General features: G+C 41.8%; 1 protein-coding gene across 1 annotated transcript in view; it reads right to left on the bottom strand.

Moving 5' to 3' along the window:
* ZZEF1 (zinc finger ZZ-type and EF-hand domain containing 1) overlaps positions 1–24,686 on the bottom strand; it is a 293,759-nt gene that overhangs the window by 80,635 nt on the left and 188,438 nt on the right. The window contains exons 35-36 of the mRNA XM_089655409.1: positions 24,461–24,626; positions 14,822–15,084 (exon numbers count right to left, since the gene is read on the bottom strand). Coding sequence (XP_089511535.1) covers positions 14,822–15,084; positions 24,461–24,626 — 429 coding nt within the window. The remainder of the gene's footprint in view (positions 1–14,821; positions 15,085–24,460; positions 24,627–24,686) is intronic.

Here is a 24,686-nt window from a genome sequence, read left to right as displayed (position 1 = left end):
TGCCACTATTACTAGTAGAAAAGAAAAAAAAATCCCAGTATCTATACCGCCATTTTTTTTTAAGCAAAGACATGTAGCAGAATACAATTTGGCCTAAATGTATGGTGAAATTTGATTTTTTTTTTTAATTGGACATGTTTAATAGCAAAAAGTCCAAAATATAGTTTTTTTTCTCAAAATTGTTTTTTTTTCTTGCTTATAGTGCAAAAAATAAAAACCGCACAGGCGATTAAATGCCACCAAAAGAAAGCGCAATTCAAAGGAAGAAAGGACGTAAATTTCATTTGGGTGTAGTGCTGCATGATCGCGCATTTGTCAGTTAAAGTAGTGCAGCGCCATAATGCAAAAAATGGCCTGATCAGGGAGGGGGGTAAATCCTCAGGAGGGCAAGTGGTTAAGGAATGTTTTTGTTTGTAGACAAATCCTGTTTCACCATAATCTCCAAATCTAAGAAGTTGATGATCTTATCATTTACCTCCCAAGTGAGGACAATATTCTTGCCATTTAAATTCAACCGCTCAAGAAATAATAACAAATCATCTCTATCTCTCCTTCCCATACCATAATAACATCATCAATAAACCTATTATACATCCTCAGCTGACCAGGCATATCATTAACAATAGCCTCACTTTCCCATTTTGCTATAAATTTGCAATGCTAAGTGCACACCGGGCACCCATAGCTATTCCTCTGATTTGCTTATAATAGGTATTCTCATACCAAATATAATTATGGGTAAGGCAATAGTCAAGACACTCAATCAAAAATTTTCTTTGAGTACATAGAAGAGTATTAAAAGCCCACTTCACGGCTTCCACTGCATCATGATGACTAATAATCATAGACAATGAATTAACATCAGCTGCAACTAGCAAAGTTGGACTTCTACCTATCTCAACCTTCTCCAATAACTGTAAAAAGATGTTTAGAATCTCGCAAATAGGATTGCGTTTTCTGAGAAAAAAAAAAAGGCTGCAATAATTGATCCACATACTCACCCAACCTAGCCCCCACTGATTGAATACCATTCACTATTGGGCAACCAGGTGGATGTTCTTTATTTTTATGTAATTTTGGGATAGTGTATATAACAGGAATCCTGCAGGAATCCGGGATTAAATATCTCCCTTCATTTTTATTTATTATCCCTTTAGCCCAGCAATGGGCAAACTACGGCCCGCGGGCCGTATACGGCCTGGCGGACCTTTTAATCCGGCCCGCGGAGCGTGATACAAAAAAAAAACAGCCAGGGCAGGCAAACATTTGCATCATTCAGCGCGCTCAAATGCAACGATTGGCCAGTCTCGCTGCCACTCACATCCTGATAGCCAGTGATTGGCTGTCAGGATGTGTGTAGGCGGGGCAGCGTGACGAACGTGAGGGGAGCTAGGCTCCTCTCACAGTCCGCCCTGAAGACCGGAACGGCGCGGGAACACGGCGACAGGAATGCACGGAGCAAAGGTAAGTAAATTGACACAGGGGGGACTTGGCTTACTACTTGGGGGGGAATAGTACTATGGGGGATGAAATACTATATGAGGGATGAATTAATATGGGGGATCAATTAATATGGGGGATGAATTACTATAGGGGGGATGAATTACTATATGGGGGATTACTATGCTTACTATGGGGGAATATTACTATACTTACTATGGATGGCATGGTAGTGGCTGGGCCGGCCAGCAGCTAGTGGGGGGCATAAAAGTTTTGTAAAATAACTCTTTTTATGCTTTTCTACCTTAAATTAATCTAAACATTTAATGTTACAAATTTTAATTTAATTTAATTTATTTATTTATTTATCGAGTTTATATAGCGCCAAAGGGTTTGCTCAGCGCTGTACAATAGAGGGGGGACAATACATGAAACAGTACAGTAACATCAAACAGCACACAAGGGGTAAGAGGGCCCTACTCTTTCGAGCTTACAATCTATTTTAATTTAATTTATATTAATTCACACATACACATCATTCATCTACTCTTGGTCCGGCCCCCGGGTCCAATATATGAACCCATTGCGGCCCTCAAGTCAAAAAGTTTGCCCATCCCTGCTTTAGCCACACCCTTATGCACCAATTTCTCCAGTTCTTTCTTGTATTTAATAGTTGGATTAGATCATAATCAACAATAAGTATCTATATCATCTAATTGCTGCTGTAATTCGGCCACATAAGATTTGGATAAAACCACAATCTCTCCTCTCTTATCAGGGGGTCTAATGACTAGATCACCTCGACTTTCCAACTCTTCATCCCTATATCCAATTCTTTACTTTCTTTAAACTTCCTAACCACCATTTTGTGTAGATCCCGAGATACCATCTTCTTAAAAACATCAATATGTCCATTATCATTAATTTGCGGGTTAAACAATGACTTATTTCTCAATCCTGTATGCTGATAATTGTTCACTTTATTAATGACCAGTTTCTCCTTTGGTTTACCCAACATATATTTTTTAATATTTAATTTTCTCACATACTTATGGAGATCAATATAGACATTAAATTTATTTATATTCTTTTTCGGGGCAAATTTTAAGCCTTTATCCAGGATTTTATTTCTTCTTTTGTTAATTCAACTCCACTGATGTTAAAGATACCATCACCTATTGATCTCTTTTTCGCTTGTTTTTTTTACGGCTGGCTCGACATCCCCTCCTCCGTTGGGACTTCTTACCGGCCCTCCTCTTTCTGGCCATGACTGGGGTCTCTCTTGCCTCCTCTCCCGTAAAAAATCTCTTAGGAGTATTGCAATAAGTCTCATCATATCTCAAGGCCTCATATCTGTTATAAACAGGTATTGGGCTTGTTTCAAAATATCTATAACCATTATAGGCACTTCTCTCATAATTCCTACAAGAGTGCCTTGGTCCTCCATTATAATTAGGATGGGGTCTATAATCATTCCATTGATTTCTCCAATAAGGTCTTCCTTGGAATCCATTAGGACCTCTTGGTTTCCAAGGTCTTTTTGGTGTCATATATATAGGATTTCCAGCATGCTGGCTCTGTGGCAATGATGGTTTCATTGGCGGGGCTCCATTAGAAGGCTTGGCCTCCCCTTGATTCCGCTGCATGGTTACCTCTTTTTCCGGGGTAATAACAGTAGATCCAACCTGTCCTTCCATATAGTATTTTGCCATTTAAAAACCTGATTGGTCCGGTAATCATTTAAATCCCTAGAAATTTTTTTATTTTTCCGGTTTTTAGCCTCTTGATCCTTGAATTCTAAATCCCCATTCAGCTGATTTGTAAGGGTTGTAAACTCTGGTAACTCCTTCAATGGGTCAATCTAGTTTTTAATCTCAGTAATCTGCTGTCCTAATCTCATCTTCCTTTGTTTTCGTTTAAGCAAACATTTAATTAATTCTACTCCTTTTGCATTGAAGAATTGATGCCATTCCTCCACAGATTCTTTATCCACAAGGCCATCGCAAATGGGAACATCCCATCGCAATCACCTAGGAACCATTTTTTCTTTAATGTAATTGTCATGGGGAGCTACATCCCACCAAGTATTAAGCTTTTTCTCCATCAGGTGTCCCAATTTACGAAACAAACTACCTAACTCACCACCTTCTTTCAAACTTCCTCAAAATTACCACCCTGTTTTCAACAAAACCAAAAAGGATAAGGATATAATTAAATGTTCTTTTTATATGTTTTATATTTTTTACCATTCTTATTGACTGTTAGACGGCTTGGTGTGGAATTGTTTAATTTTGGGGGAAATTTCCGCTTGTCTTTGAGCTCTTCGGAGTCAAACTGGTCTGGTTGCTATAGCTACCAATTTGTTATATAGTCTCTGTGAGCGTCACTGGGCGGCCTATCCCTGACGAAGCCATGTGGTTGGTGGCGTAATGCGTGGGGCGGAACTTAGTGACGTCAGTTCCAGTCATAAACTCGCGGACTGGAAGTTATATGCTGTATACCGATCTTTGCCATCTTTTAAGATGTGAGTGGTACTGTGTGTGTGTTTTTAAAAATGAAAATGTTATTATGCAATCGGAGGCTGTTTTTCTTCCTTATATGTCAATATAGAGTCATGAAGAGATCCTTGTCATATGAGCGTATATGGTTATCTATGCTGTTGCCTCAATCAGCTCTTTGCTGCCATCCGGAGCCTTTTTATTGAATTACTATGCTTGGTTGACCTATATTATCAAATATGTTCATTTCATGAGGTGAGCGGCCATCTTCAGTCGTAGGTGGAGGTGCACTTTTTGTTGCGGTGGAGCACTGTCGTTTTGGAGATATCTGGAGCACGTTTTATCCTCAAGCACTTATAAGCACGTTATTGGATTTGAACTGTCACATTACAAAGATTTTTCTTTTTATTATTGCTTTGCAGTAGCTATACAAGTTCATAAGTGACTGATATAGTACAGATATTCTGATTTTCAAGATAGATTATCCTGTTTTTTGATGTGTGGTCCACCACAGATCTTATGTTACTTGGATGTTTATTGGTCCTTCTTTGTTTTGTATTGCCCACTGAAACCTATTTTTACGATGCTTGGCCAGGGCTTTGGCCTACTCTTTGTATGTAAACTGTTACCCTACTTTTTAAAAAAAAATAAAAAGATTGAAAGTAAAAAAAGAAGGTATCTTGTAATTCATGGGCCTGCACAATAACCTCTGCCCTGAAAAGAAGATCCTGCAAAGTTCCAAAACACTTTTTTTCCCTATGTGAATAAAAGAACAAAAGAATCATACCAAGGTGTGCTGGTGAAGATATTTTTATTTTTATTCTACAAAATAGCTCTACGCTGTAGTTGTGACAGATTCTTAAGAATTACTGCCAGTTCTTAGATTAGAAAACAGGTGGTAACTAAGATCAGCTCTACACTGGCTTACAGAGGTACCCAGTACTCAAGAGAGGGACATGGCTGTGCTGGGAAACAGTCATGTATGTGATAGCTTCCGCCAAAGTACAGTATCCTGGGCCCCATACAGCTGTCGGCGGAGAGATTCCCCGGTTGACAGCTAAATGTAAACAAAGGGACGGTGGTGATGCCATTACCCAAATATGGCAATGCCCATAGTTGGGAAATGGCTTGGACTGAATTGCAGCTATGGATCTGCCCACTGCTGTGCACTGTCAATCAACAGAAAGGTGAATTCAATGTAGGACTAGTCTCAGCACCACATATCCCCAACCCCAGTTCAAAATTCCTCAGCTATGCCTTTGTCAATGTGGTCAAGAAGGGAGAGTGTTTATTGTGGACATTCTGACCTTTGTGCCCAGGGCCCACAGATTCATGTACCTGTCTGTGACAGGTACATGAATCAGGAGTAAGCGTCAACACTTTGAGCGCTGCACCCTGACAGAATTCTAAAGGATATCTACTACACTCTCTATGAATTCTACAGACTCATTCTGATAATTGGTACAATATATTGTGACTTGTTACAGTACTACTTTGCCCTTAACAGATATCCACTAGTTTGGTAGGGCACCTCTGGGCTGGCAATGATCCTTCAGTGACAGATCAAAAAGCTCCCTCCCTCCAGAAAAGCATACATACCCTGAACTGCATTTTCAGGATCAAAAGGAGGAGGAGGTGGAGAATTTAAAATGTCAGTTTGATCATAAAAGTGCCCAGCCACCAGAGTAAAGAAAATGTGTACACTTCTCCATTGTTAAAATAAGACTGAAGAAAAAGGGGGTTCCCCAAACACAAAATAATTCTAGCCTTGCACAATACCACATAATGTAAAACCAAAAACAGGAGGGAGATATCTAAATCTCCCTCACAACAGCTTACCCAGATACACCCTTTTCACACATACAGGTGAAACTCAAAAAATTAGAATATCGTGCAAAAGTTCATTTATTTCAGTAATGCAACTTAAAAGGTGAAACTAATATATGAGATAGACTCATTACATGCAAAGCAAGATAGTTCAAGCCGTGATTTGTCATAATTGTGATGATTATGGCTTACAGCTCATGAAAACCCCAAATCCACAATCTCAGAAAATTAGAATATTGTGAAACGGTGCAATATTGTAGGCTCAGTGTCAGACTCTAATCAGCGAATTAGGCTATAACACCTGCAAAGGATTCCTGAGCCTTTAAATGGTCTCTCAGTCTGGTTCAGTAGGAATCACAATCATGGGAAAGACTGCTGACCTAACAGTTGGTGCAGAAAACCATCATTGACACCCTCCATAAGGAGGGAAAGCCTCAAAAGATATTTGCAAAAGAAGTTGGATGTTCCGAAAGTGCTGTATCAAAGCACATTAATAGAAAGTTATGTGGAAGAGAAAAGTGTGGAAGAAAAAGGTGCACAAGCAGTAGGGATGACCACAGCCTGGAGAGGATTGTCAGGAAAAGGCTATTCAAAAGTGTTGGGGACTTTCACAAGGGGTGGACTGAGGCTGGAGTCAGTGCATCAAGAGCCACCACACACAGACGGATCCTGGACATGGGCTTCAAATGTCGTATTCCTCTTGTCAAGCCGCTCCTGAACAACAAACAATGTCAGAAGGGTCTTACCTGGGCTAAAGAAAAACAGACCTGATCTGTTGCTCAGTGGTCCAAAGTCCTCTTTTCTGATGAGAGCAACTTTTGCATCTCATTTGGAAACCAAGGACCCAGAGTATGGAGGAAGAATGGAGAGGCACACACTGCAAGATGCTTGAAGTCCAGTGTGAAGTTTCCACAGTCTGTGTTGATTTGGGGAGTCATGTCATCTGCTGGTGTTGGTCCACTGCGCTTCATTAAGTCCAGGGTCAAAGCAGCCATCTACCTGGAGATTTTGGAGCACTTCATGCTTCCTTCCGCAGACGAGCTTTATGGGGATGCTGACTTCATTTTCCAGCAGGACTTGGAACCTGCCCACACTGCCAAAAGCACCAAAACCTGGTTCAATGACCGTGATATTACTGTGCTTGATTGGCCAGCAAACTCGCCTGACCTGAACCCCATAGAGAATCTATGGGGCATTGCCAAGAGAAAGATGAGAGACATGAGACCAAACAATGCAGAAGAGCTAAAGGCCGCTATTGAAGCATCCTGGTCTTCCATAACACCTCAGCAGTGCCACAGGCTGATAGCTTCCATGCCACGCCGCACTGAGGCAGTAATTGCTGCAAAAGGGGCCCAAACCAAGTACTGAGTACATATGCATGCTTATACTTTTCAGAGGTCCGATATTGTTCTATGTACAATCCTTGTTTTATTGATTGCATGTAATACTCTAATTTTCTGAGATTGTGGATTTGGGGTTTTCATGAGCTGTAAGCCATAATCATCACAATTATGACAAATCATGGCTTGAACTATCTTGCTTTGCATGTAATGAGTCTATCTCATATATTAGTTTCACCTTTTAAGTTGCATTACTGAAATAAATGAACTTTTACACGATATTCTAATTTTTTGAGTTTCACCTGTACATAGCTACAGGTAAAATAAGGGGGAAAAAATTATTAGAACAGTAAAGCCTGTTAACTAGTTCACAGATGGTGACAGGGGAACTACAACTGCTCTGGTTCCAATAACTCGGACAGGAATTCCCAGATGAACTGGCCTGAACTATATAGGAGTTGCCATTGCCAACTGTGGGAGTGCTGCAGCTGGGATGCTGTGTAAAATCTACATAAAATACAGAAAGCAATAATTTGCAAATCTCATAAAGCCATATTTTATTCACAATAGAAAATAGAAAACATAAACTTAGAAAATGTGTAATTTTAAGGAAAAAAAAATAAGATAATTTGAAATTGTTGGCAGCAAAATGTGTAAAAAAAAAAAAGTTAGGATAGGGCAACAAAAAGGTGGCAAAGTAATGCAGGCCATAGATGGGTCGTTAATCGTCCGATTTATCGGCCAAAAGAAAAATCGGCCGATTTTCGTATTATTAGTGGATTAGTTCGTCGGCCGTTTTTCATGTGTTTTGCACTTTCAGATTATGTTGGTAAATTTGCAGCCGATTTTCCCGGCAATGATGGCCAAATCGGACAATCGTTTTAACAATAAAAAATCTGCGCATGAGCTGTGACCTGAAAGGGACAGAAGTTATGGGGTGAACTTTATGATTTAGTCGGACGATTTTTTTATTTATTGGTGGTAACGTCGGCCAAACGAATGACCGATTTTTCGTTTATTGTACGAAAAATCGGCCGATGTTCGACCTGTCTATTACCTGCATAAGTGGTACTAACAAGGAAGAACTGAAAGAACATTTTGCTAGTTAGATTAATCGGCAACAGGTCAGTAACATGATTGGGTATAAAAAAGGAGAGTCAAAGTATCTCGGAAGTAAAGATGGGCAGAGGTTCATTAACTACATATATATATATACGTCATTTTGCACTTCTGCCACACACCGGCGGATCGCTTCTGCCGTAAACTGTCACAGCACAAACCGATCTACAAGTCCCAGCGAACGAATGCTCACTGGCACCTGCAGATCATCGGAAGAGATGAGCTGTGTCTATGTTTACATAGGCACAGCTGTGTTGTGACAGGGGGAAGTCATGGATTGTGTGCACTGCAGAGCTGAGAACACAATCCATCACTTCCCCTAGTAAAAGCACCACCTAGTGTACACCAAGCACACATTTAACACTTTGAACACCCTAGATGTTAACCCTTTCCTAATCAGTTTCATTAGTACAGTGATTAGTGTATATTTTTAACACTGATCACTGTATTAGGGTCACTGGTTCCCCCAAAGTGTCAGTGTAAAAAAGTCCGCCGCAATATCGTAGTCCCAGTATAAGTCACTGATCGCCACCATTTTTAGTATAGAAAAAAAAATATAAAAAAAATGCCCATAGTTTGTAGACGCTATCACTTTTGTGCAAACTAATCAATTAACACTTATTGGGATTTTTAAACAAAAATATGTAGCAGAATACATTTTGGCCTAAATTTATTAAGAAATTTGTTTTAAAAATCTTCTGGAGGCCAACTGATTAATGTGTGAAAAGCTGTTTCTAAAATACGTTGAACAATTTCAGAATAAAGTTACTTATTGTAAAATTGCAAATGCTTTAAATCGGGGGTGGGCAACCCGTCTGTAAGGGATTTCTGGCAAGAAGAATCGCGATCGGGAACGCGCATGCGCATAGGAATTCCCGCAGACGAATTGCCGGCTGTGCGCAGCGCGCAGGAATGCGCGATCGCGCACACGCACAGCGAAGATTGGTGCCAGACGGCCCATTTAAGGAGTGCCTCTGCTCAGGTTCAGTGCTGACTGGGCTTCAACTCCCCCCATGTCCTGCTTGTTCCTGTACGATTCCTTTGTTGCTGACCCAGCTTGTTCCTGACCCGACTCTGATTACTCTCCTGCTCCTTGTTGCTGACTTCGGCTCTGCTCCTGACTTTGGCTTTTCCTTCTGATTCTGTACCGCGCTGCCCGACTGTTTATGACCCCAGCTATCCTTGACTCTGCTCCAGTCCTGTGTCCTTGCTACCTACCTTGCTCTGCTGTACATCTGGCAATCCACAGAACCTGCCTGGTTTATTTCTACGGTGCCCAAATCAGAGGATACTCTGCCTACCAAGGTCATCATCTGCAAGAGCCGCAAGCAACATCCACTGGCACTCTTGTCCCCCTGGTCCCTAGACTCCCTCTGTTCCAACCTCAGCGAGCTCAGGGCTAGTGACACAAGTGAGGCCGACCTTGTCAATTCAGTCTCCCATCAGGTACGTGACACCGTCGATCACAAACTACCTGTTGCTTGCGGCCATCTGACAGGTTGATCGTGACCAGACATGCCTGACATCCTGATTGCACCTGCCAACTGTAAGGCGAGCCACTGCCCAGGTCACAGCAGCTGCACTCGGCACTAGTGTGGAAAGCAATACATTCTGTGAGGGATCTCCACCTGACAAATGATTTCTAGTCCCGGCCTCTGACTGGCTGCCATTCAGAGATTGGGAGGTGGGAGAGAAAGAGAGAGAGTGGAGGTGGGAGAGGAAGGGGGAATGGTGCTGGCACTGTGAATGCAAGTACCAAGTTTGTTACAGAGGTGGTGGGGGGGCAGGAGGGTGCGATGAGGGGGTTATTAGTTGTGCAGGATGAAGGGGTTGCATCAGTGACCAGTGGTAGTTAATTAAACCCTTTGTGCTGCATTAGTGGCACCAGTGTCAGTGTTAATTAACCCCTTTATGCTGCAGCATGGAGAGGGTTGTTAAACACTGCCACTAACTACTATCGTAGCAAAAAGGAGTAATTAACACCGAAACTGGTGTCACTAATGCAGCACAAGAAGGGGGTTAATTGCTGCTACTGCCCACCAATAGGGAGGATAGTTTGAAGTTGCAATAACACTGACCGTCAGAAAGAGAAGCGCCAGAGGGCGGCAGAAGGGACCCTCTTTCACCACCTGTAAAAGCAATCCAGCAGCTAATTAGCCACCAGGATTGCTTTTCCAAAAAGCAGCATCACCTGCCCGAAAAGCAATACTGGGATAATGCCTTTAACTGCAGGCATCATCCTGTTATACCACTTTAAACTGGAAAGTAAGTGTAAGTTAGTCAGTCTTAAAGTGGTTTTTAAAGCAGCATTCCAGCTTAAACCTAAATAGCTGTAAAATGCCCCTCCCCCTTCTAACCTATACTGACTAACCTATTTTCAGGCCACTCCAATCTGGTCATGTTATCTCACCTGTGTGAGCCAGCAGCGTATGTGGGGGAGCAGAGGAAGTGCTAACAACAGCTGGGACATGGGAAACTATGGCTGACATCACTGCTTCAGGTTTTAACGAGCCGTTGTCAAGCACTCTCTTCACTGCAGCTGCCGCTGGCTGACACGGGGAAGATCACATGGCCGGACCGGGGCAAACCGAAAGTATATACAGTAAATCTTTTTTTTATTTACAGTGACATTTATTTACATTTTTATAAGTTTCCTACAAAGGGAAAAAAATGGCGCTGCACCCAGGTGATCTTTGATCTCTTCCATGTTTGCTCAGATAGATCTCTACCTCTCAAAGGCTGCCCACTCCTGCTTTAAATATATCATCTACAGTACATATTATCATCAAAAGATTCTGAGAATCTGGAGAAATCTCTATGCGCAAGGGACAAGGCTGAAACACAATATCGGATACCAAGGATCTTCAGGCCCTTAGATGGCACTGCATTAAAACAGGCATGATCCTGTGATGAACATCACTGCATGGGCTCAACAATACAGTGGGGCAAAAAAAGTATTTAGTCAGCCACCAATTGTGCAAGTTCTCCCACTTAAAAAGATGAGAGAGGCCTGTAATTGGCATCATAGCTAGACCTCAACTATGAGAGACAAAATGAGAAATAAATCCAGACAATCACATTGGCTGATTTGGAAAGAATTTATTTGCAAATTATGGTGGAAAATAAATATTTGGTCAATATCAAAAGTTCATCTCAATACTTTGTTATATATCCTTTGTTGGCAATGACAGAGGTCAAACGTTTCCTGTAAGTCTTCACAAGGTTGGCACACACTGTTGCTGGTATGTTGGCCCATTCCTCCATGCAGATCTCCTCTAGAGCAGTGATGTTTTGGGGCTGTCGCTGGGCAACACGGACTTTCAACTTCCTGCAAAGGTTTTCTATGGGTTTGAGATCTGGAGACTGACTAGGCTACTCCAGGACCTTGAAATGCTTCTTACGAAGCCACTCCTTCGTTGCCTGGGCGGTATGTTTGGGATCATTGTCATGTTGGAAGACCCAGCCACGTTTCATCTTCAATGCCTTTGCTGATGGAAGGAGGTTTGCACTCAAAATCTCACGATACATGGCCCCATTCATTCTGTCCTGTACATGGATCAGTCGTCCTGGTCCCTTTGTGGAAAAACAGCCCCAAAGCATGATGTTGCCACCCCCATGCTTCACAGTAGGTATGGTGTTCTTTGGATGCAACTCAGCATTCTCTCTCCTCCAAACACGACGAGTTGTGTTTCTACCAAACAGTTCTATTTTGGTTTCATCTGACCATATGGCATTCTCCCAATCCTCTTCTGGATCATCCAAATGCTCTCTAGCAAACTTCAGACGGGCCAGGACATGTACTGGCTTAAGCAGGGGGACACGTCTGGCACTGCAGGATCTGAGTCCCTGGCGGCGTAGTGTGTTACTAATGGTAGCCTTTGTTACGTTGGTCCCAGCTCTCTGCAGGTCATTCAATAGGTCCCCCCGTGTGGTTCTGGAATGTTTGCTCACCGTTTTTGTGATCATTTTGAGCCCACGGGGTGAGATCTTGCGTGGAGCCCCAGATCAAGGGAGATTATCAGTGGTCTTGTATGTCTTCCATTTTCTAATTATTGCTCCTAAAGTTGATTTGTTCACACCAAGCTGCTTGCCTATTGCAGATTCAGTCTTCCCAGCCTAGTGCAGGTCTACAATTTTGTTTCTGGTGTCCTTCGACAGCTCTTTAGTCTTCACCATAGTGGAGTTTGGAGTGTGACTGTTTGAGGTTGTGGACAGGTGTCTTTTATACTGATAACAAGTTCAAACAGGTGCCATTGATACAGCTAATGAGTGCAGGACAGAGGAGCCTCTTAAAGAAGAAGGTACAGGTCTGTGAGAGACAGAAATCTTGCTTGTTTGTAGGTGACCAAATACTTATTTTCCATCATAATTTGCAAATAAATTCTTTCCAAATCAGCAAATGTGATTGTCTGAATTTGTTTTCTCATTTTGTCTCTCATAGTTGAGGTCTACCTATGATGCCAATTACAGGCCTCTCTCATCTTTTTAAGTGGGAGAACTTGCACAATTGGTGGCTGACTAAATACTTTTTTGCCCCACTGTACTTCCAAAAATGACTGTCTCTGAACAGTTAGCTGCGCCTTCCAAAAATGCAAGTTAAAGTTCTATCACGCAAAAGAAGGCAAATTTGAACATAATTCAGAAATGCTGCCTGTAATGATCGTGCGTACTGGGTACACAAATAGCTGTGCGTGTAGCAGCCATTTTGTCATGTCACAAGTCTCCTATGCCATCCTGTCATAAGAAAGGATAGCCTAGTGACCTCTCCCCCCTGTCCTTTAGTTTATACAATGCACAAACTGTTAACTGATGCCAGGACCTTGTTATCATTCCATTGATCAGACACCCAGACCTCTACATTAGCCCAACCCCCCATTCCAGTCTGAAAATCCTAATAAAATTGTCACCCTCACAAGCTTCAGCAATCCAGAGATCTAACAGAGCTTGGGTCATAAATACTTTACTGCAATACACATTTCTGATAGACGGCTTATCAGCCAAGATTCTAAAACTTTAGCATATAACTCATGAAATCATTACAGCACAGCCAGAATATAGACATACTTACCTCCCTCAGTTATTGGGTAGCTTTTTGAACCCAAACATCTCTATGTTAAGAGGTACCAGAGTGGATCAGGCTCCCACACTCCTTCTATGAGAAATAAATATCCAAGATCTGCTATATCTATATCCATTTTGAGGCTAATTTCATGCTGGACAATAATCTGGTAGGTATTCCGAAGTATGCATACTTATAAGAAACTGTATTTGGGACTTCATAAACGTGGTGACCTCCCAGCACCCACCCCTGAAACTGGGTAATTGGTCAGATGGTCTCTGTCGACAACCCTTTGATACCACAGAAAAGGGAAATGTCAGTACCCTCTGACAGCTCTCGCTTTACCAGCAACCAAGGAACATCTATCAAGTTATGATAGCTGATAACACCTTTCTTATTGACTGAACTTGCTAAAACCAAGTATTTTGCAAGTATTCTTCATTTTCAACTCCTTTTTAATTCTCTGTTGCTTTATGGTTTCTCTGTTTCTTTGAAACACCTTTTTTCCTGTAAATATTTTATTTGCACCATTTTGACCTTTTCAATATTAAACTCTAATTTTAAAATTTTTTAAACTGTCCCTAATGTGACGGGCGAGGCGTCAGACCCCAGCCCTTCTCACCAAACTCGTGACCGAAGGACTAGCCTATCTAAAACAGCGATGTCACGTGCGTAACAATGCCACACCCAGCTGCACCCTGCACACCGATATTCCAGCTAATTGGACCACAATCAACGCACCTGCAGCCTGGAAGCGTTTGTTACTGGGTCAGGTTAATTACGCAATTAACCCTTCACACTGCCACCACCTGTGCTGCCTTTCAGTGCCCATCAGTGATGCTTGTCAATGCCCATCAGTGCCACTATCAGTGCCTCCTCATCAGTGCCCATCAGTGCCACCTATCAGTGTACATCAGTGCAGCCTATCAGTACCCATTACTACAGCCTCATTAGCGCACATCAGTGAAGGAGAAAAATCACTTATTTACAAAATTTTATAACACAAAGAAAAAACTTTTTTTTTTCAAAATTTTCAGTGGTTTTTGGTTTAAGAAAAAAATAAAAAAAAACAGAGGTGATTAAATATCACCAAAAGAAAGCTCTATCCATCTCAAAAAAATGATAAAAATTTCATGTGGGTACAGTGTTGCATGACCACGCAATTGTTATTCAAAGTGTGACAGCACTGAAAGCTGGAAATTGGCCTGGGCAGGAAGGGGGTATAAGTGCCCTGTAGGCTAGTGGTTAAAGAAATCAAAACAAAACTAACATTTTGTTTGCGCTGAAACCCCAAAAATGTAAAATGGTTTACAATTTGGTGGTGCCATGTATGGAAATGTGTGCAGTGGACCCTGCCTGCACAGAAAAAAAGATTTAAAAAGATACACGGTTCTACTAATCAAGTAAAAATAGAGTTCCTTTCAAAGACTCTTTGCATGACAAGTAGATGATCACACATAGACATCAGTACAAGCAATTCAGAGTGGATGTCTCCAAGAAAATAAAAGTAAACAGAGGTTTACAGTTCAAAGTCTTACCCTTTCCATTCTGAGCCTTCATGAGACAGCTGGCTACTAGATCTGTACAGTTTGCTTGTAGAATCTGAGCACTGGAAATTATATTTGACTCAAACTTCTCCCCATCCATTTCCCCTTCAGTGGCCAAGTCTGAGCAATAGAGAGCCAGTGCACTGAAGAGCAGCCATGAGTAGTTGTGAATGTAGGGCTGAATAAGCCTCTGCTTGTCACTGATTTTATTTGTAACCATGGGGTAGATCGTGATACTATGGCTAGGCAAATGGCTGGAGGAGGAAAACAAGATGTTATAGTAGTTTTAGGAAATGGCATAAGAAAAAAACATAATATGTATTAATTTTTTACACTTTTTACAATTATATATATATACACACACACACACATACATACATACAATGTATGTTACGCACTTTCATGGGAGTGTCTGGATCTGGTCAGAAAAAATCAGATCAAGATCCCCCCGCCCTGCCCGTTGCAGCTGTGTAGCATTTCTATTGGTAATGTTGGGGAGGTACAGAAACCAATAAAACCAGGCACCATTTTAAATCGGTGAAGCAGCAGCTCTGGGACAAAACTGCTATACATGCTCCATTAAAACAGTGCTTGGGACTTAAGTGGTAAAACAGATCATCACTACCAACTGTCCTGTTATTGTGGGTTAAATTAAAAATACACACTTGCCTGCACAGCAGAACCAGCATGTCCAGATGCAATCACCCCACAGCCTTTTAGGATATGTGATGCGGGTTCCCAAGTGGACCCATCAGTCTGGCCTAGGCCAGAATTGGAGCTGGGCAAACAAACAAAAAACTCCTACTAATGTTCAGGGGGTTAGGTGATGGGTACCCACATTTCTTTTGCAGAGTAAAGCTCCATTATCTTTGATCTCCATGGTCACCGGTAAAGAACGTAAGGGCAAATCCAAATGTTTGTGTTGCCACCAGAAAAAGAAAGGAGGAATTGTCCAACAGGGACACTTGTTCCAATGACAACAGGGGAAGGGGGTATCAAAACTCATAGCTTTTTTTAACCCTTCCCAACTCTATCCAAAAAAAAAAAAAGTCATATGGTCTTACCTGTGTATTATATGTGCATTCTGTATATAACAGGTCACAGGCTGGATATTTATAAACCCTGCTACCTTCAGGTGATTGGACACTGGCAAAGCTATTTAACACATGCCCCCTTTGGCTTACCTCTATAATCGAATCCTACACCCTGTAAGACCTCAGTTTTTAGCAAGCAATGCGGAGTAACACAGGAATGGAGGGGAGGGTGGTCTGTATCCTGTACTGTACTTCAAGATACAGAGTTTAAAGTAAGTCAAAAATCCTTTTAACTAAATCATGCAATACAGGATACGAAGTAGATATTCTAGACCCCAAGCAATGAATCAGAATGGTGGGCAACCTGAGAACTATGCCAAAGGGCTCAACAAACCAGAAAAAGGTCACAGACCCAATTCAGAGTGCTACTGAAAGAACTTGGCGGCTGAAAGCTACAATGCAGAGGCCTGAACATACACCTGGTAGAACTTATGTGAACTGACAGACCAGGTGGTGGCCTTACAAAGCTGAGCAAAAGACAATGGCAACAGTGGCCTTTGAACAGGGGGTTCTACTCAAGACCCTGTCAAGCAGGACCAAACAGATTTTTTTTATATGGCGGTGGTAATTTTCATATAGACTTGAACAGCCCTGACAACGTCCAAACCAAAGAGTAATTTCCTTGAGAGGCTTGGGGGCAGGGTACAAAGAAGGAAAGAATGTCTTCAAAATGGTCAAAGGATGATACTACCTTAGGGAGAAAGGAGCATTTTAGACATAGTACTATTTTGTCCTCATGAAGGATTAGGAAGGGTTTCTTACAAGAACAGGCAGCTAACTCTGAAACACGTCTGACATGTGATGGCCACCTAGAAGGCCACTTTGCAGGAGAGATCAGAGATCACCTAATGTAGGAGTGCCCAACCTTTTGAAGAGCAAGGGCCACTTAAGTGATTTGGCAACTAGTCGCGGGCCACAATGAAATTAATGCTTCAGGATTTTGATGTTTTTTATTTTGAACAGCATAATGAAAATTGTCCTCTTGCAGTCTCTGAATACCGACTGGATGGAGGGGTGGAGAAGCCGGCTTTCAATGGTTGTCCAAATGTAAAACAGAATGTGACTGGGAGGCCACATGGATCTCCATTGTGACCCCTGATGCTACACCAGCGGTTGGGAGGGGGGGGGGATGTGATAAAAACACATTGCATCTATGGTGTTTTAATGCTCACCAAACCACATATGTAAACAAGCCCTTGCCACTTACAGGTTAGCTGCATTTTGCTATAGATTTCTATTATATCTTGCAGGTGTGGTGCACTTTCTGGAAGTGCATCAAACCCGCAGAATATAAAAGTTGCTGACCCTGGGCATGCGCTTCCCTGGTTTGAGGTTGAGGGCCACATCAGGCGGCTCCAAGGGCCACATGTAGCCTGCGGGCCACAGGTTGAACACCCCTGACCAAATGGGTTCAAAGGGTGTCATATATGAACCTAAACTGTCCCTGGAGGGACAATTTCCTTTGGTCTAGGCAATGATGATTGAAAAAATCTGGGGCACAGAGACAATTTTTGATGGGGAGCAGTGCTTCCATGGGTGACCTGGTTCCATGAACAGTGATTTAATACTCTTCCCCAAACGGTGAGGCTAGTGTCTGTTATCACTTTCCATTAAGGTGGCAGAAATTACTTTCCCATCTCCAATGCTGGGTTGGTAATTCACCAAGCTAGAGGATTCCTTGTTTAATTTTAGAGCAGCATAGGGAAGTCGAAAGCTGGAGAGTGTTTGTTCCAGGCCAACAGAATGTATAGTTGGAGAAGACTCGAGTAGAACTGAGGGAAGGGAACAGTTGTTCACTAGTCAACCATGAGGCATGGAAAATCTCAGAGATTCTCACAGAAGGATGCTTTTTTGATCTTAAGGTCTCAGCATAGAGACAGAAGCTAGTATGGTGGAAGGAAAACCTGTTCTTGGCCCATCTTGGATGAGGCATATGGATGAAGTATATATATATATATATATATATATATATATGAATGAGAGACTAAGGGAAGGCTGGAGGGCAGACTTTTGGAAGATGATTACTCAACTGATGTCTTTATTCAACCTTATCCAACTATGTGACTGAAAGCTTGAATAATCTGGATAGCCCTTTGGATATTTGCAGACTGTTGTGAGGGAGATGAATTTTTCACAAGATAGTCATCTAAGTACCCTGTAACCTAGATTCCCTGTGTTCTTAGACCTTGGAACTCCATGTTGTACTGCTTTAAACCATCGACTGAATCCATAGGTTAGGAATATCTGTGACCAAGAAGAATGCAAACTGTAACAGATGTCCTCCCCACTCATAGGCGTGAGAACACCCCTTCATTGTGGTTAAAGCTTTGTGGCACACTTGGTGGGCTTCAAGTCTTGTGCTGAAAGAAAGGACTAAATTTTGGCTTTGAAAATTAAGCCTGAGAAGAGTGTGTGTAAGTTCTGCATTTTGAGAAGGTAGAGGCTCCTGAAGAGGGTTTTTGGAGCCTTCTGCTGTGGGAGAAAGACCTTTCTTTTGACATCTTTACTTTATTTGCCTCACCACAGACATGTCCGCCCTGAAAGGGCATACAAGTATGTTGTCCCTAATGAAGGAACATCTTTTATAAACACAATAAGATGTTTGTCTTAGACAGCAGGGTCTACTACTGGAACAATCCCCTTTTTAGGTGAATTCTTTTTCCACTAAATTTAGCTTGGAAATGATTCTTGGAGGAGTGAAAACCTATTCAGGAGAAACACAACGACCATAAATTGCCCCTTGTATTTTTTCATGAATGGGTAATGTCTATTTAGACTTTACAGTTCTCTTAGTAGTCAGAGGGCTCTGGCAAGACAGGAGAATTAAATGTGACTATAAATAGGCTTTTGCGCACAGCAGCAGCGAGCATATATGCATATGCTTCCTTAGTTTCCTCTAACGTGTACTGCGAGTATAGGGGATATTTGTTCCCATACTTGCTCTAGGGCTACAGTAATAGTGTGATAACAGGATCTTATCTTTCCACGTCGCTGGTCCCTATATGGGTCCAGGCTTCGCCCATCATGGTCAGCATACTCCCAGAGAGGTCTTCAGGGTCTAGAAACCACAGGAATTAACAACCCTGCACCTGAATAGCACTCTGTGGATAACTACATGTGTTGCATTAGGTGTCGAGGTAAGCACCCATGCAGGATCCAGTGCCCAAAGCAACAATACGGGCCATACCCACAGCTTGCTGTAAGTGTACATTTTCCAAGGTTTTACTGAAGTTGCACCAATCTGGATTCACTGCTTCTGCTGTAGCAGAAGGTAGTTAAAAGGCTGATTGAAGAATCTGAATAAAATAAGTACTAGTTAAGCATAGAAGCTTCTCCATAAGGGAAAACAGGTTCAACACCTACAGGACAATAGCAAAAAGTGAAAAAAAAAAAGCAGCTCTCTCAGTGCATCACCTGAAGGTAGCAGCTCAGGGTCTATGTACATCCAGCTTGCAGTACTTTATAATAAAATCAATTTCTTGGAATTTATTGCAGAACACAAGAACTCTGAGACTGTGGGGTTTCACTGCCGCCTACAGGAATACTGGACACTGGCATACAAAAAAAACAGTGAATAACCCAGTGTAACTCCTCCCTCTATTACTACACCATAAAGGGATATGCAATTTGTATCACCCAATGCCCAGGACATGTAGTTCTGGGTGCCAGGCAGGTAGTTTTTGCTTAACATTTAGCCCTGCTGCAGGCAAGCAAAAGGGCTTACTTGGCAGGTAGAAGCATTCAGGCAGCTGCACTGCCACTCGATTGCTTCTACACACACCACTAAAGTGTCAAAATGTTTTGAAAAATGAAGAAATGTTAAAATTCACAATTTCGTTTTTTTTAAACATACTGTCATCAGTTTAGTACAGCATCATCATGTAACTGCTGTGGCAGTGATCAGGGACACTGACCGTACGAAAAACAAAAAATATATATATAGTTAGTGTGTGTGTATGTATATAGGTCCATATATACTTGGACACAGGCACAATTTTAGTTTTTTAAGTTATTTATTAAAACATTGTCAAACTATAGTTATATAATGGATATGGGCTGAAAGTGCACACTCTCGGGTTTAATTTGAGGGTATGTACATCCAAATTGGAGGAAGGGTTTAGGAATTACAGCCCTTAAGAGTAACCATCGCCCCTTTTTCAAGGGACCAAAAGTAATTGGACAATTGAATCAAAAGCGGTTTCATGACTAGGTGTGGGCTACTCCTTCGTTATTTCTTCATCAATTAAGCAGGTAAAGGGTCTGAAGTTGATTCTAAGTGTGGAATGAAGCTCTCTATGTACTGTTTTTGTGCTAATCTGAAGGCCACATAAAGTTTGGAGGTCTTTAGCTATTGACTCTGCAAACAGTTGGCGACTTCTGCGCACTTCAGCATGCGCTGACCCCACTCTGTCATTTTACGTGGCCTAACACTTCATGGCTGAGTTGCTGTTGTTCCCAGTTGCTTCCACTTTGTTATACCACTAACAGTTGGCCGTGGAATATTTAGTAGCAAGGAAATTTCACGGATGGAATTATTGCACAGATGGCAACCTATCACGGTACCATGCTTGAATTTACTGAACACGACCCATTCTTTCACATATGTTTGTAGAAGCAGTCTTCATGCCAAGGTGCTTGATGTTATACACTTGTGGTCATGGAGGTGATTGGAAAACCTGAATCCAAAGATTTGGATTTTTTTTATCACACACTGTGACCAGAGTAATATAATGTTACCATACTATATTGTACTACTCTGCGAAAGTTTTACACATTATGGTTGCTTATAGCAAGGAAGGATCAGCAGATCGCAGGTGTAGTTGCAAGCTCCTGCTGAGTCTCAGGATAGATGTCTGCCTGTACCTCATATGGACAGGCAGTTACCTGAGAGCAGGAAGATCAATGGACTATGAGAGCGCTCACCAACACCCTCGTTTATTGAGAACTACAAGTCCTCAGCCGCAACTAACTGATGGTACTTGTAGGAATTTATTCACAGGACACTGTATGAATATATTTTCAAATTGTGACAGCAGGTGCGGGGAGAAGATCCCCCACCCACTGTTAGAGTGTAACATGTTCAAAAGGTGAAGATATCATTTTAAGAACAACTCTGGAATAGGAAAAAAAAACATTACTACACCCCCCTACAGAAAACACTAAACCGTGCATACAACTTTGAAAATTCTTACCATTTAGGAGAAAAATCAAATTGATTTTTCAGGACCTCATCTCTTTAATTCAAACGATAACAGAATTGGCTCTTCCAAGAAGGAGGAGTTGTAACAGCAGGGTTTACATAATATCCTCTCCTCTCTCTCTGCAGTAAAAGGAAACAATAGTTCCCATCATTCACAGAGATTTGTAGTGAATGTGGGTGGGTACACTAGGCCTGTACATGTTGAATGTGTCTTAGAGAGTCCCAACCACTGCAAGTGGGGCTGAATTACATTACTGCTTCCTGGAGAAAAAACTACAGAAGGGATGTGCCAAAACCAGTGGCTGGGGGGAGGGTGGAGGGGGAATAGGAGGCATAGCAGCCACTGGTCTTACAAACAGGAAACTAAAGAGAATTAATGGTTTGAATAGAAAATGAATAGTCTATTTCAATGCAGCTACTGTGTGAACCAGAAAATGGATGACAAAGTCAGTGAAGATAGGAAATCAGCAACAAGGGCATGTAAATAAATTTTTGCCACAGTTCAGCTTTAAGCATTGTGAGAATCATGCTGTTAAAGCCCATGACCGTAAAGTAGGTAGGTAAACAAGGACCTTCAGACAGAAGATCTGAAAAAACTGGTAGAGCCTATGAGGCACCTGCCAGGAATTTGATCAGGTCAGAGCACCATAACTGCCTAGGCCAGTCCAGAGCTATAAGGATCATCAGAATGCCCTCCATGTTGATCTTGTGGAACAGAGGAGGAAGGAGTTTCAGGAGAGGCAAGGCATAGATCAGGCCATATCCATCCCACAGAGCCATTGGAGCACCTGCCTCTTCCGCCAGGGCATCTCTGCACCTTGAAGTAAACCTGATTAGTTTGTTAAATCTGGAGGTACACATCAGGCATTACTCATCTGTGACACAGGTCCTGGAACACCTCCAGGTGTAGGGATAACTCTACCAGGTCCATGGTCCATATGCCTGCCAATTGTCCTTTCCAGGAAAGTAAATGGTGGACAAGGCTGGAACTTGTTGAGAGGAAAGAATTGATTTTTTCACTTCTCTGGCTGTTGCAGGACTTCTGGTAACTGATATGATAACTCTTGATAACTGATATGTCATAATGATGTTTTCTGAATGAATCCAGATTGGAAGACCCTTCAGGGAGGGTGCTTAGCACTGCAGGGATATCCCAAATTCAATCAACATTCAAGATTCCTCTGACATGCAAGTACCCTGAACAGAGAGAGTGTCTAGGATGCCTCACCAGCGTGATAGGCTGGCATCCATTGTGAGAATCTTCCAAGACATTTTAAGAAAGAACTTCTACAACTCCAGAGTTGGATTCCTCAGCCACCAGGACAGGAGCAGCCTGGTTTTTGAAAGTCTGTGACAGGCAAATTGTCCAAGGACTCTTCAAACATATTCCATGACAGGATGCTGAGTTGCAAGGGTCTGGAGAGGAAATTAAATTCTCCTAGGATAGAATCAAAGAGTTAGCCACACCTAACAGAACAAAGGAAGACTCCAGGGACAGATGAGCATTAAGCAGATGACAACTTTCCAGGCTGCTAGTGTCAAGCCCTTCAAAGGGTGCATTGCATCCTGCACTGGAAACATTAGTGAATCGTGTTCTAGGACTTGAATACTTATATACCAGCTTCTGGAAGCAAGAGAAGTTCACATGGCTGGAGGGGTGACCAGGTAACTGTAGGCAGGCAGCAAAGACCAACCAAAGATAATGAAACTGTCACTTGCGATCAGAGGGACAGAAAGGTACTTCCTCAATACTGACTGGCAAGAACAAGAACATGCGGCACGCAACACTTGCTCAGGCCCCCAGTGGTAAAACTGACTTTTAGGTAAAATAGAAATCACATAACTGATCGATAATTAAGTATATTCCACATTGTGTAGGCAGTTGGATCCTGAAAAAAATTTCACTGAAGGGATGCCTTGTCCTCTTCCTGTCTCTGAACATGCAACGCTGCAATGGTTAACAGCTTTGGGTCTTCAGATAGGATCAGTACAGATAATCCAATGGGGACATGCCCCCTTCTTCCACCTCCATTTAGAAAAGTTTTTTCATTGATCACACGGCTTGTAATACGATCTGTGAATGAGGGACAGAATCTTGTGAATGATCAGTCTCTCTCCATTCACGGATCATGTTACAGGCAGTGTAATCAAAGAAAGGACTTTTCTCAACAGAGGAGAAGGAAGGAGTGAAAATGTCCCTGTAGGACCATCCACATTGCTCTTTTGCATGAAGACCCAAAGAAGTTAGACATTTCAGTACCAGACTTTCAGAGACAGGAAGAGGACAAGGCATCCCTGCAGTAAAGATTTGTCCAGGATCTAGCTGTTTGTACAAAACTTCAGCTTTAAACCTTTCCACAAAACTTCAGCTTGAAACTTTTCCACAGTAAACCAGGGAAAATTGGTCATTATAATGGTACTCAACAGTCCTACTACTGAGGCTCACTGACTGCTCAACTCACACTACCTACTCACTGAGTCTTCAGAGACAGGATCACACCAGAAGCGTTCTACAGCTAGCTAAAAAGTATACAAAGGTTTGGAAAGTGCCACAACACAGAGCTTAATGTCCGAAGGTCAAATTCCAGGCCTGCCCAGCGACCATATGTCCAGTAGGGACAAGGTAAGGACAAAGCTATTGTTGAGTATATGTCCATGCAGATAGCTGCGAATAGAGACCAGCTCAAACAGCTTATAAAGGAATCATGATTAAAGAAAGAAATGGAGAATCTAGTGAAAAGGTTAGACTTTTCACAACAAAGCAGTGAAAAGGCATCCATCCTCCTAGCACACTAGCAAAAAACGCACGCTCGGCGCTCGATGTATAAGGGGTTATACAAACCCTTTTGCCAGTGTAGAATCCTACTACAGGCAGCAGTATAACCCAACAATTTCTGAATTCCTGTGTTCCTCAATGAACAAGGAAAAAAAAAAAAAGGGTTGTAGCTTTAGATATACTGAATCATCATTAAGTATCCCATACTTCAACTAATCATCAGCTTGACAATGTTCAGAAGGAAGGAAAAAAAAAAAAAAACATTACATAATCTCTTCAGCTGCCACTGAATCCTAAATGGATCCTAGTTTCAACAAACGCCCTCATTATAACAGGACACAAGTTGTAAGAGACGTCTGTGAAATTTTAATACATTGAAACATAAAGTTAAAAGGTGTTCATCTAATGTTTCTTTCTAACCGTTTACAGCAATAATTTAAACTGCTGAGCACATTAAACACTTTTGCCTCACAGAAAAGTAGGATTCATTTGTGTGTCCTTAGCTCTAAGAAATCCTATGTAAACACAAGTGCATAACAGTCTTAAGTATATGTAAGCACCTTTCAGGGTATCTCATAGCCACATAACATCCGTAACATAGATCAAAGTCATTGCAAATGTTGCAGTTGATTCTATGACCAATAATAAGTCCTTGGCAATGATCACATGCATATTCCATGTTGACCATTTCATGGTCATCTTCATGGCCCTCAGGCTTTACTCCACCTGTGAAATGAACAAATAATACTGTTAATCTATACAATAAAATCACTGCCGCCCTAAAAG

This window comes from Staurois parvus, unplaced genomic scaffold, assembly GCF_062004578.1.
Source record: "Staurois parvus isolate SC_StPar_1 unplaced genomic scaffold, SC_StPar_1.0 ptg000839l, whole genome shotgun sequence".
In the NCBI taxonomy this organism is placed as follows: Eukaryota; Metazoa; Chordata; class Amphibia; order Anura; family Ranidae; genus Staurois; species Staurois parvus.
The sequence above is the reverse complement of the archived record's forward strand: the minus strand, read 5'-3'. Positions and strand labels throughout refer to the sequence as shown.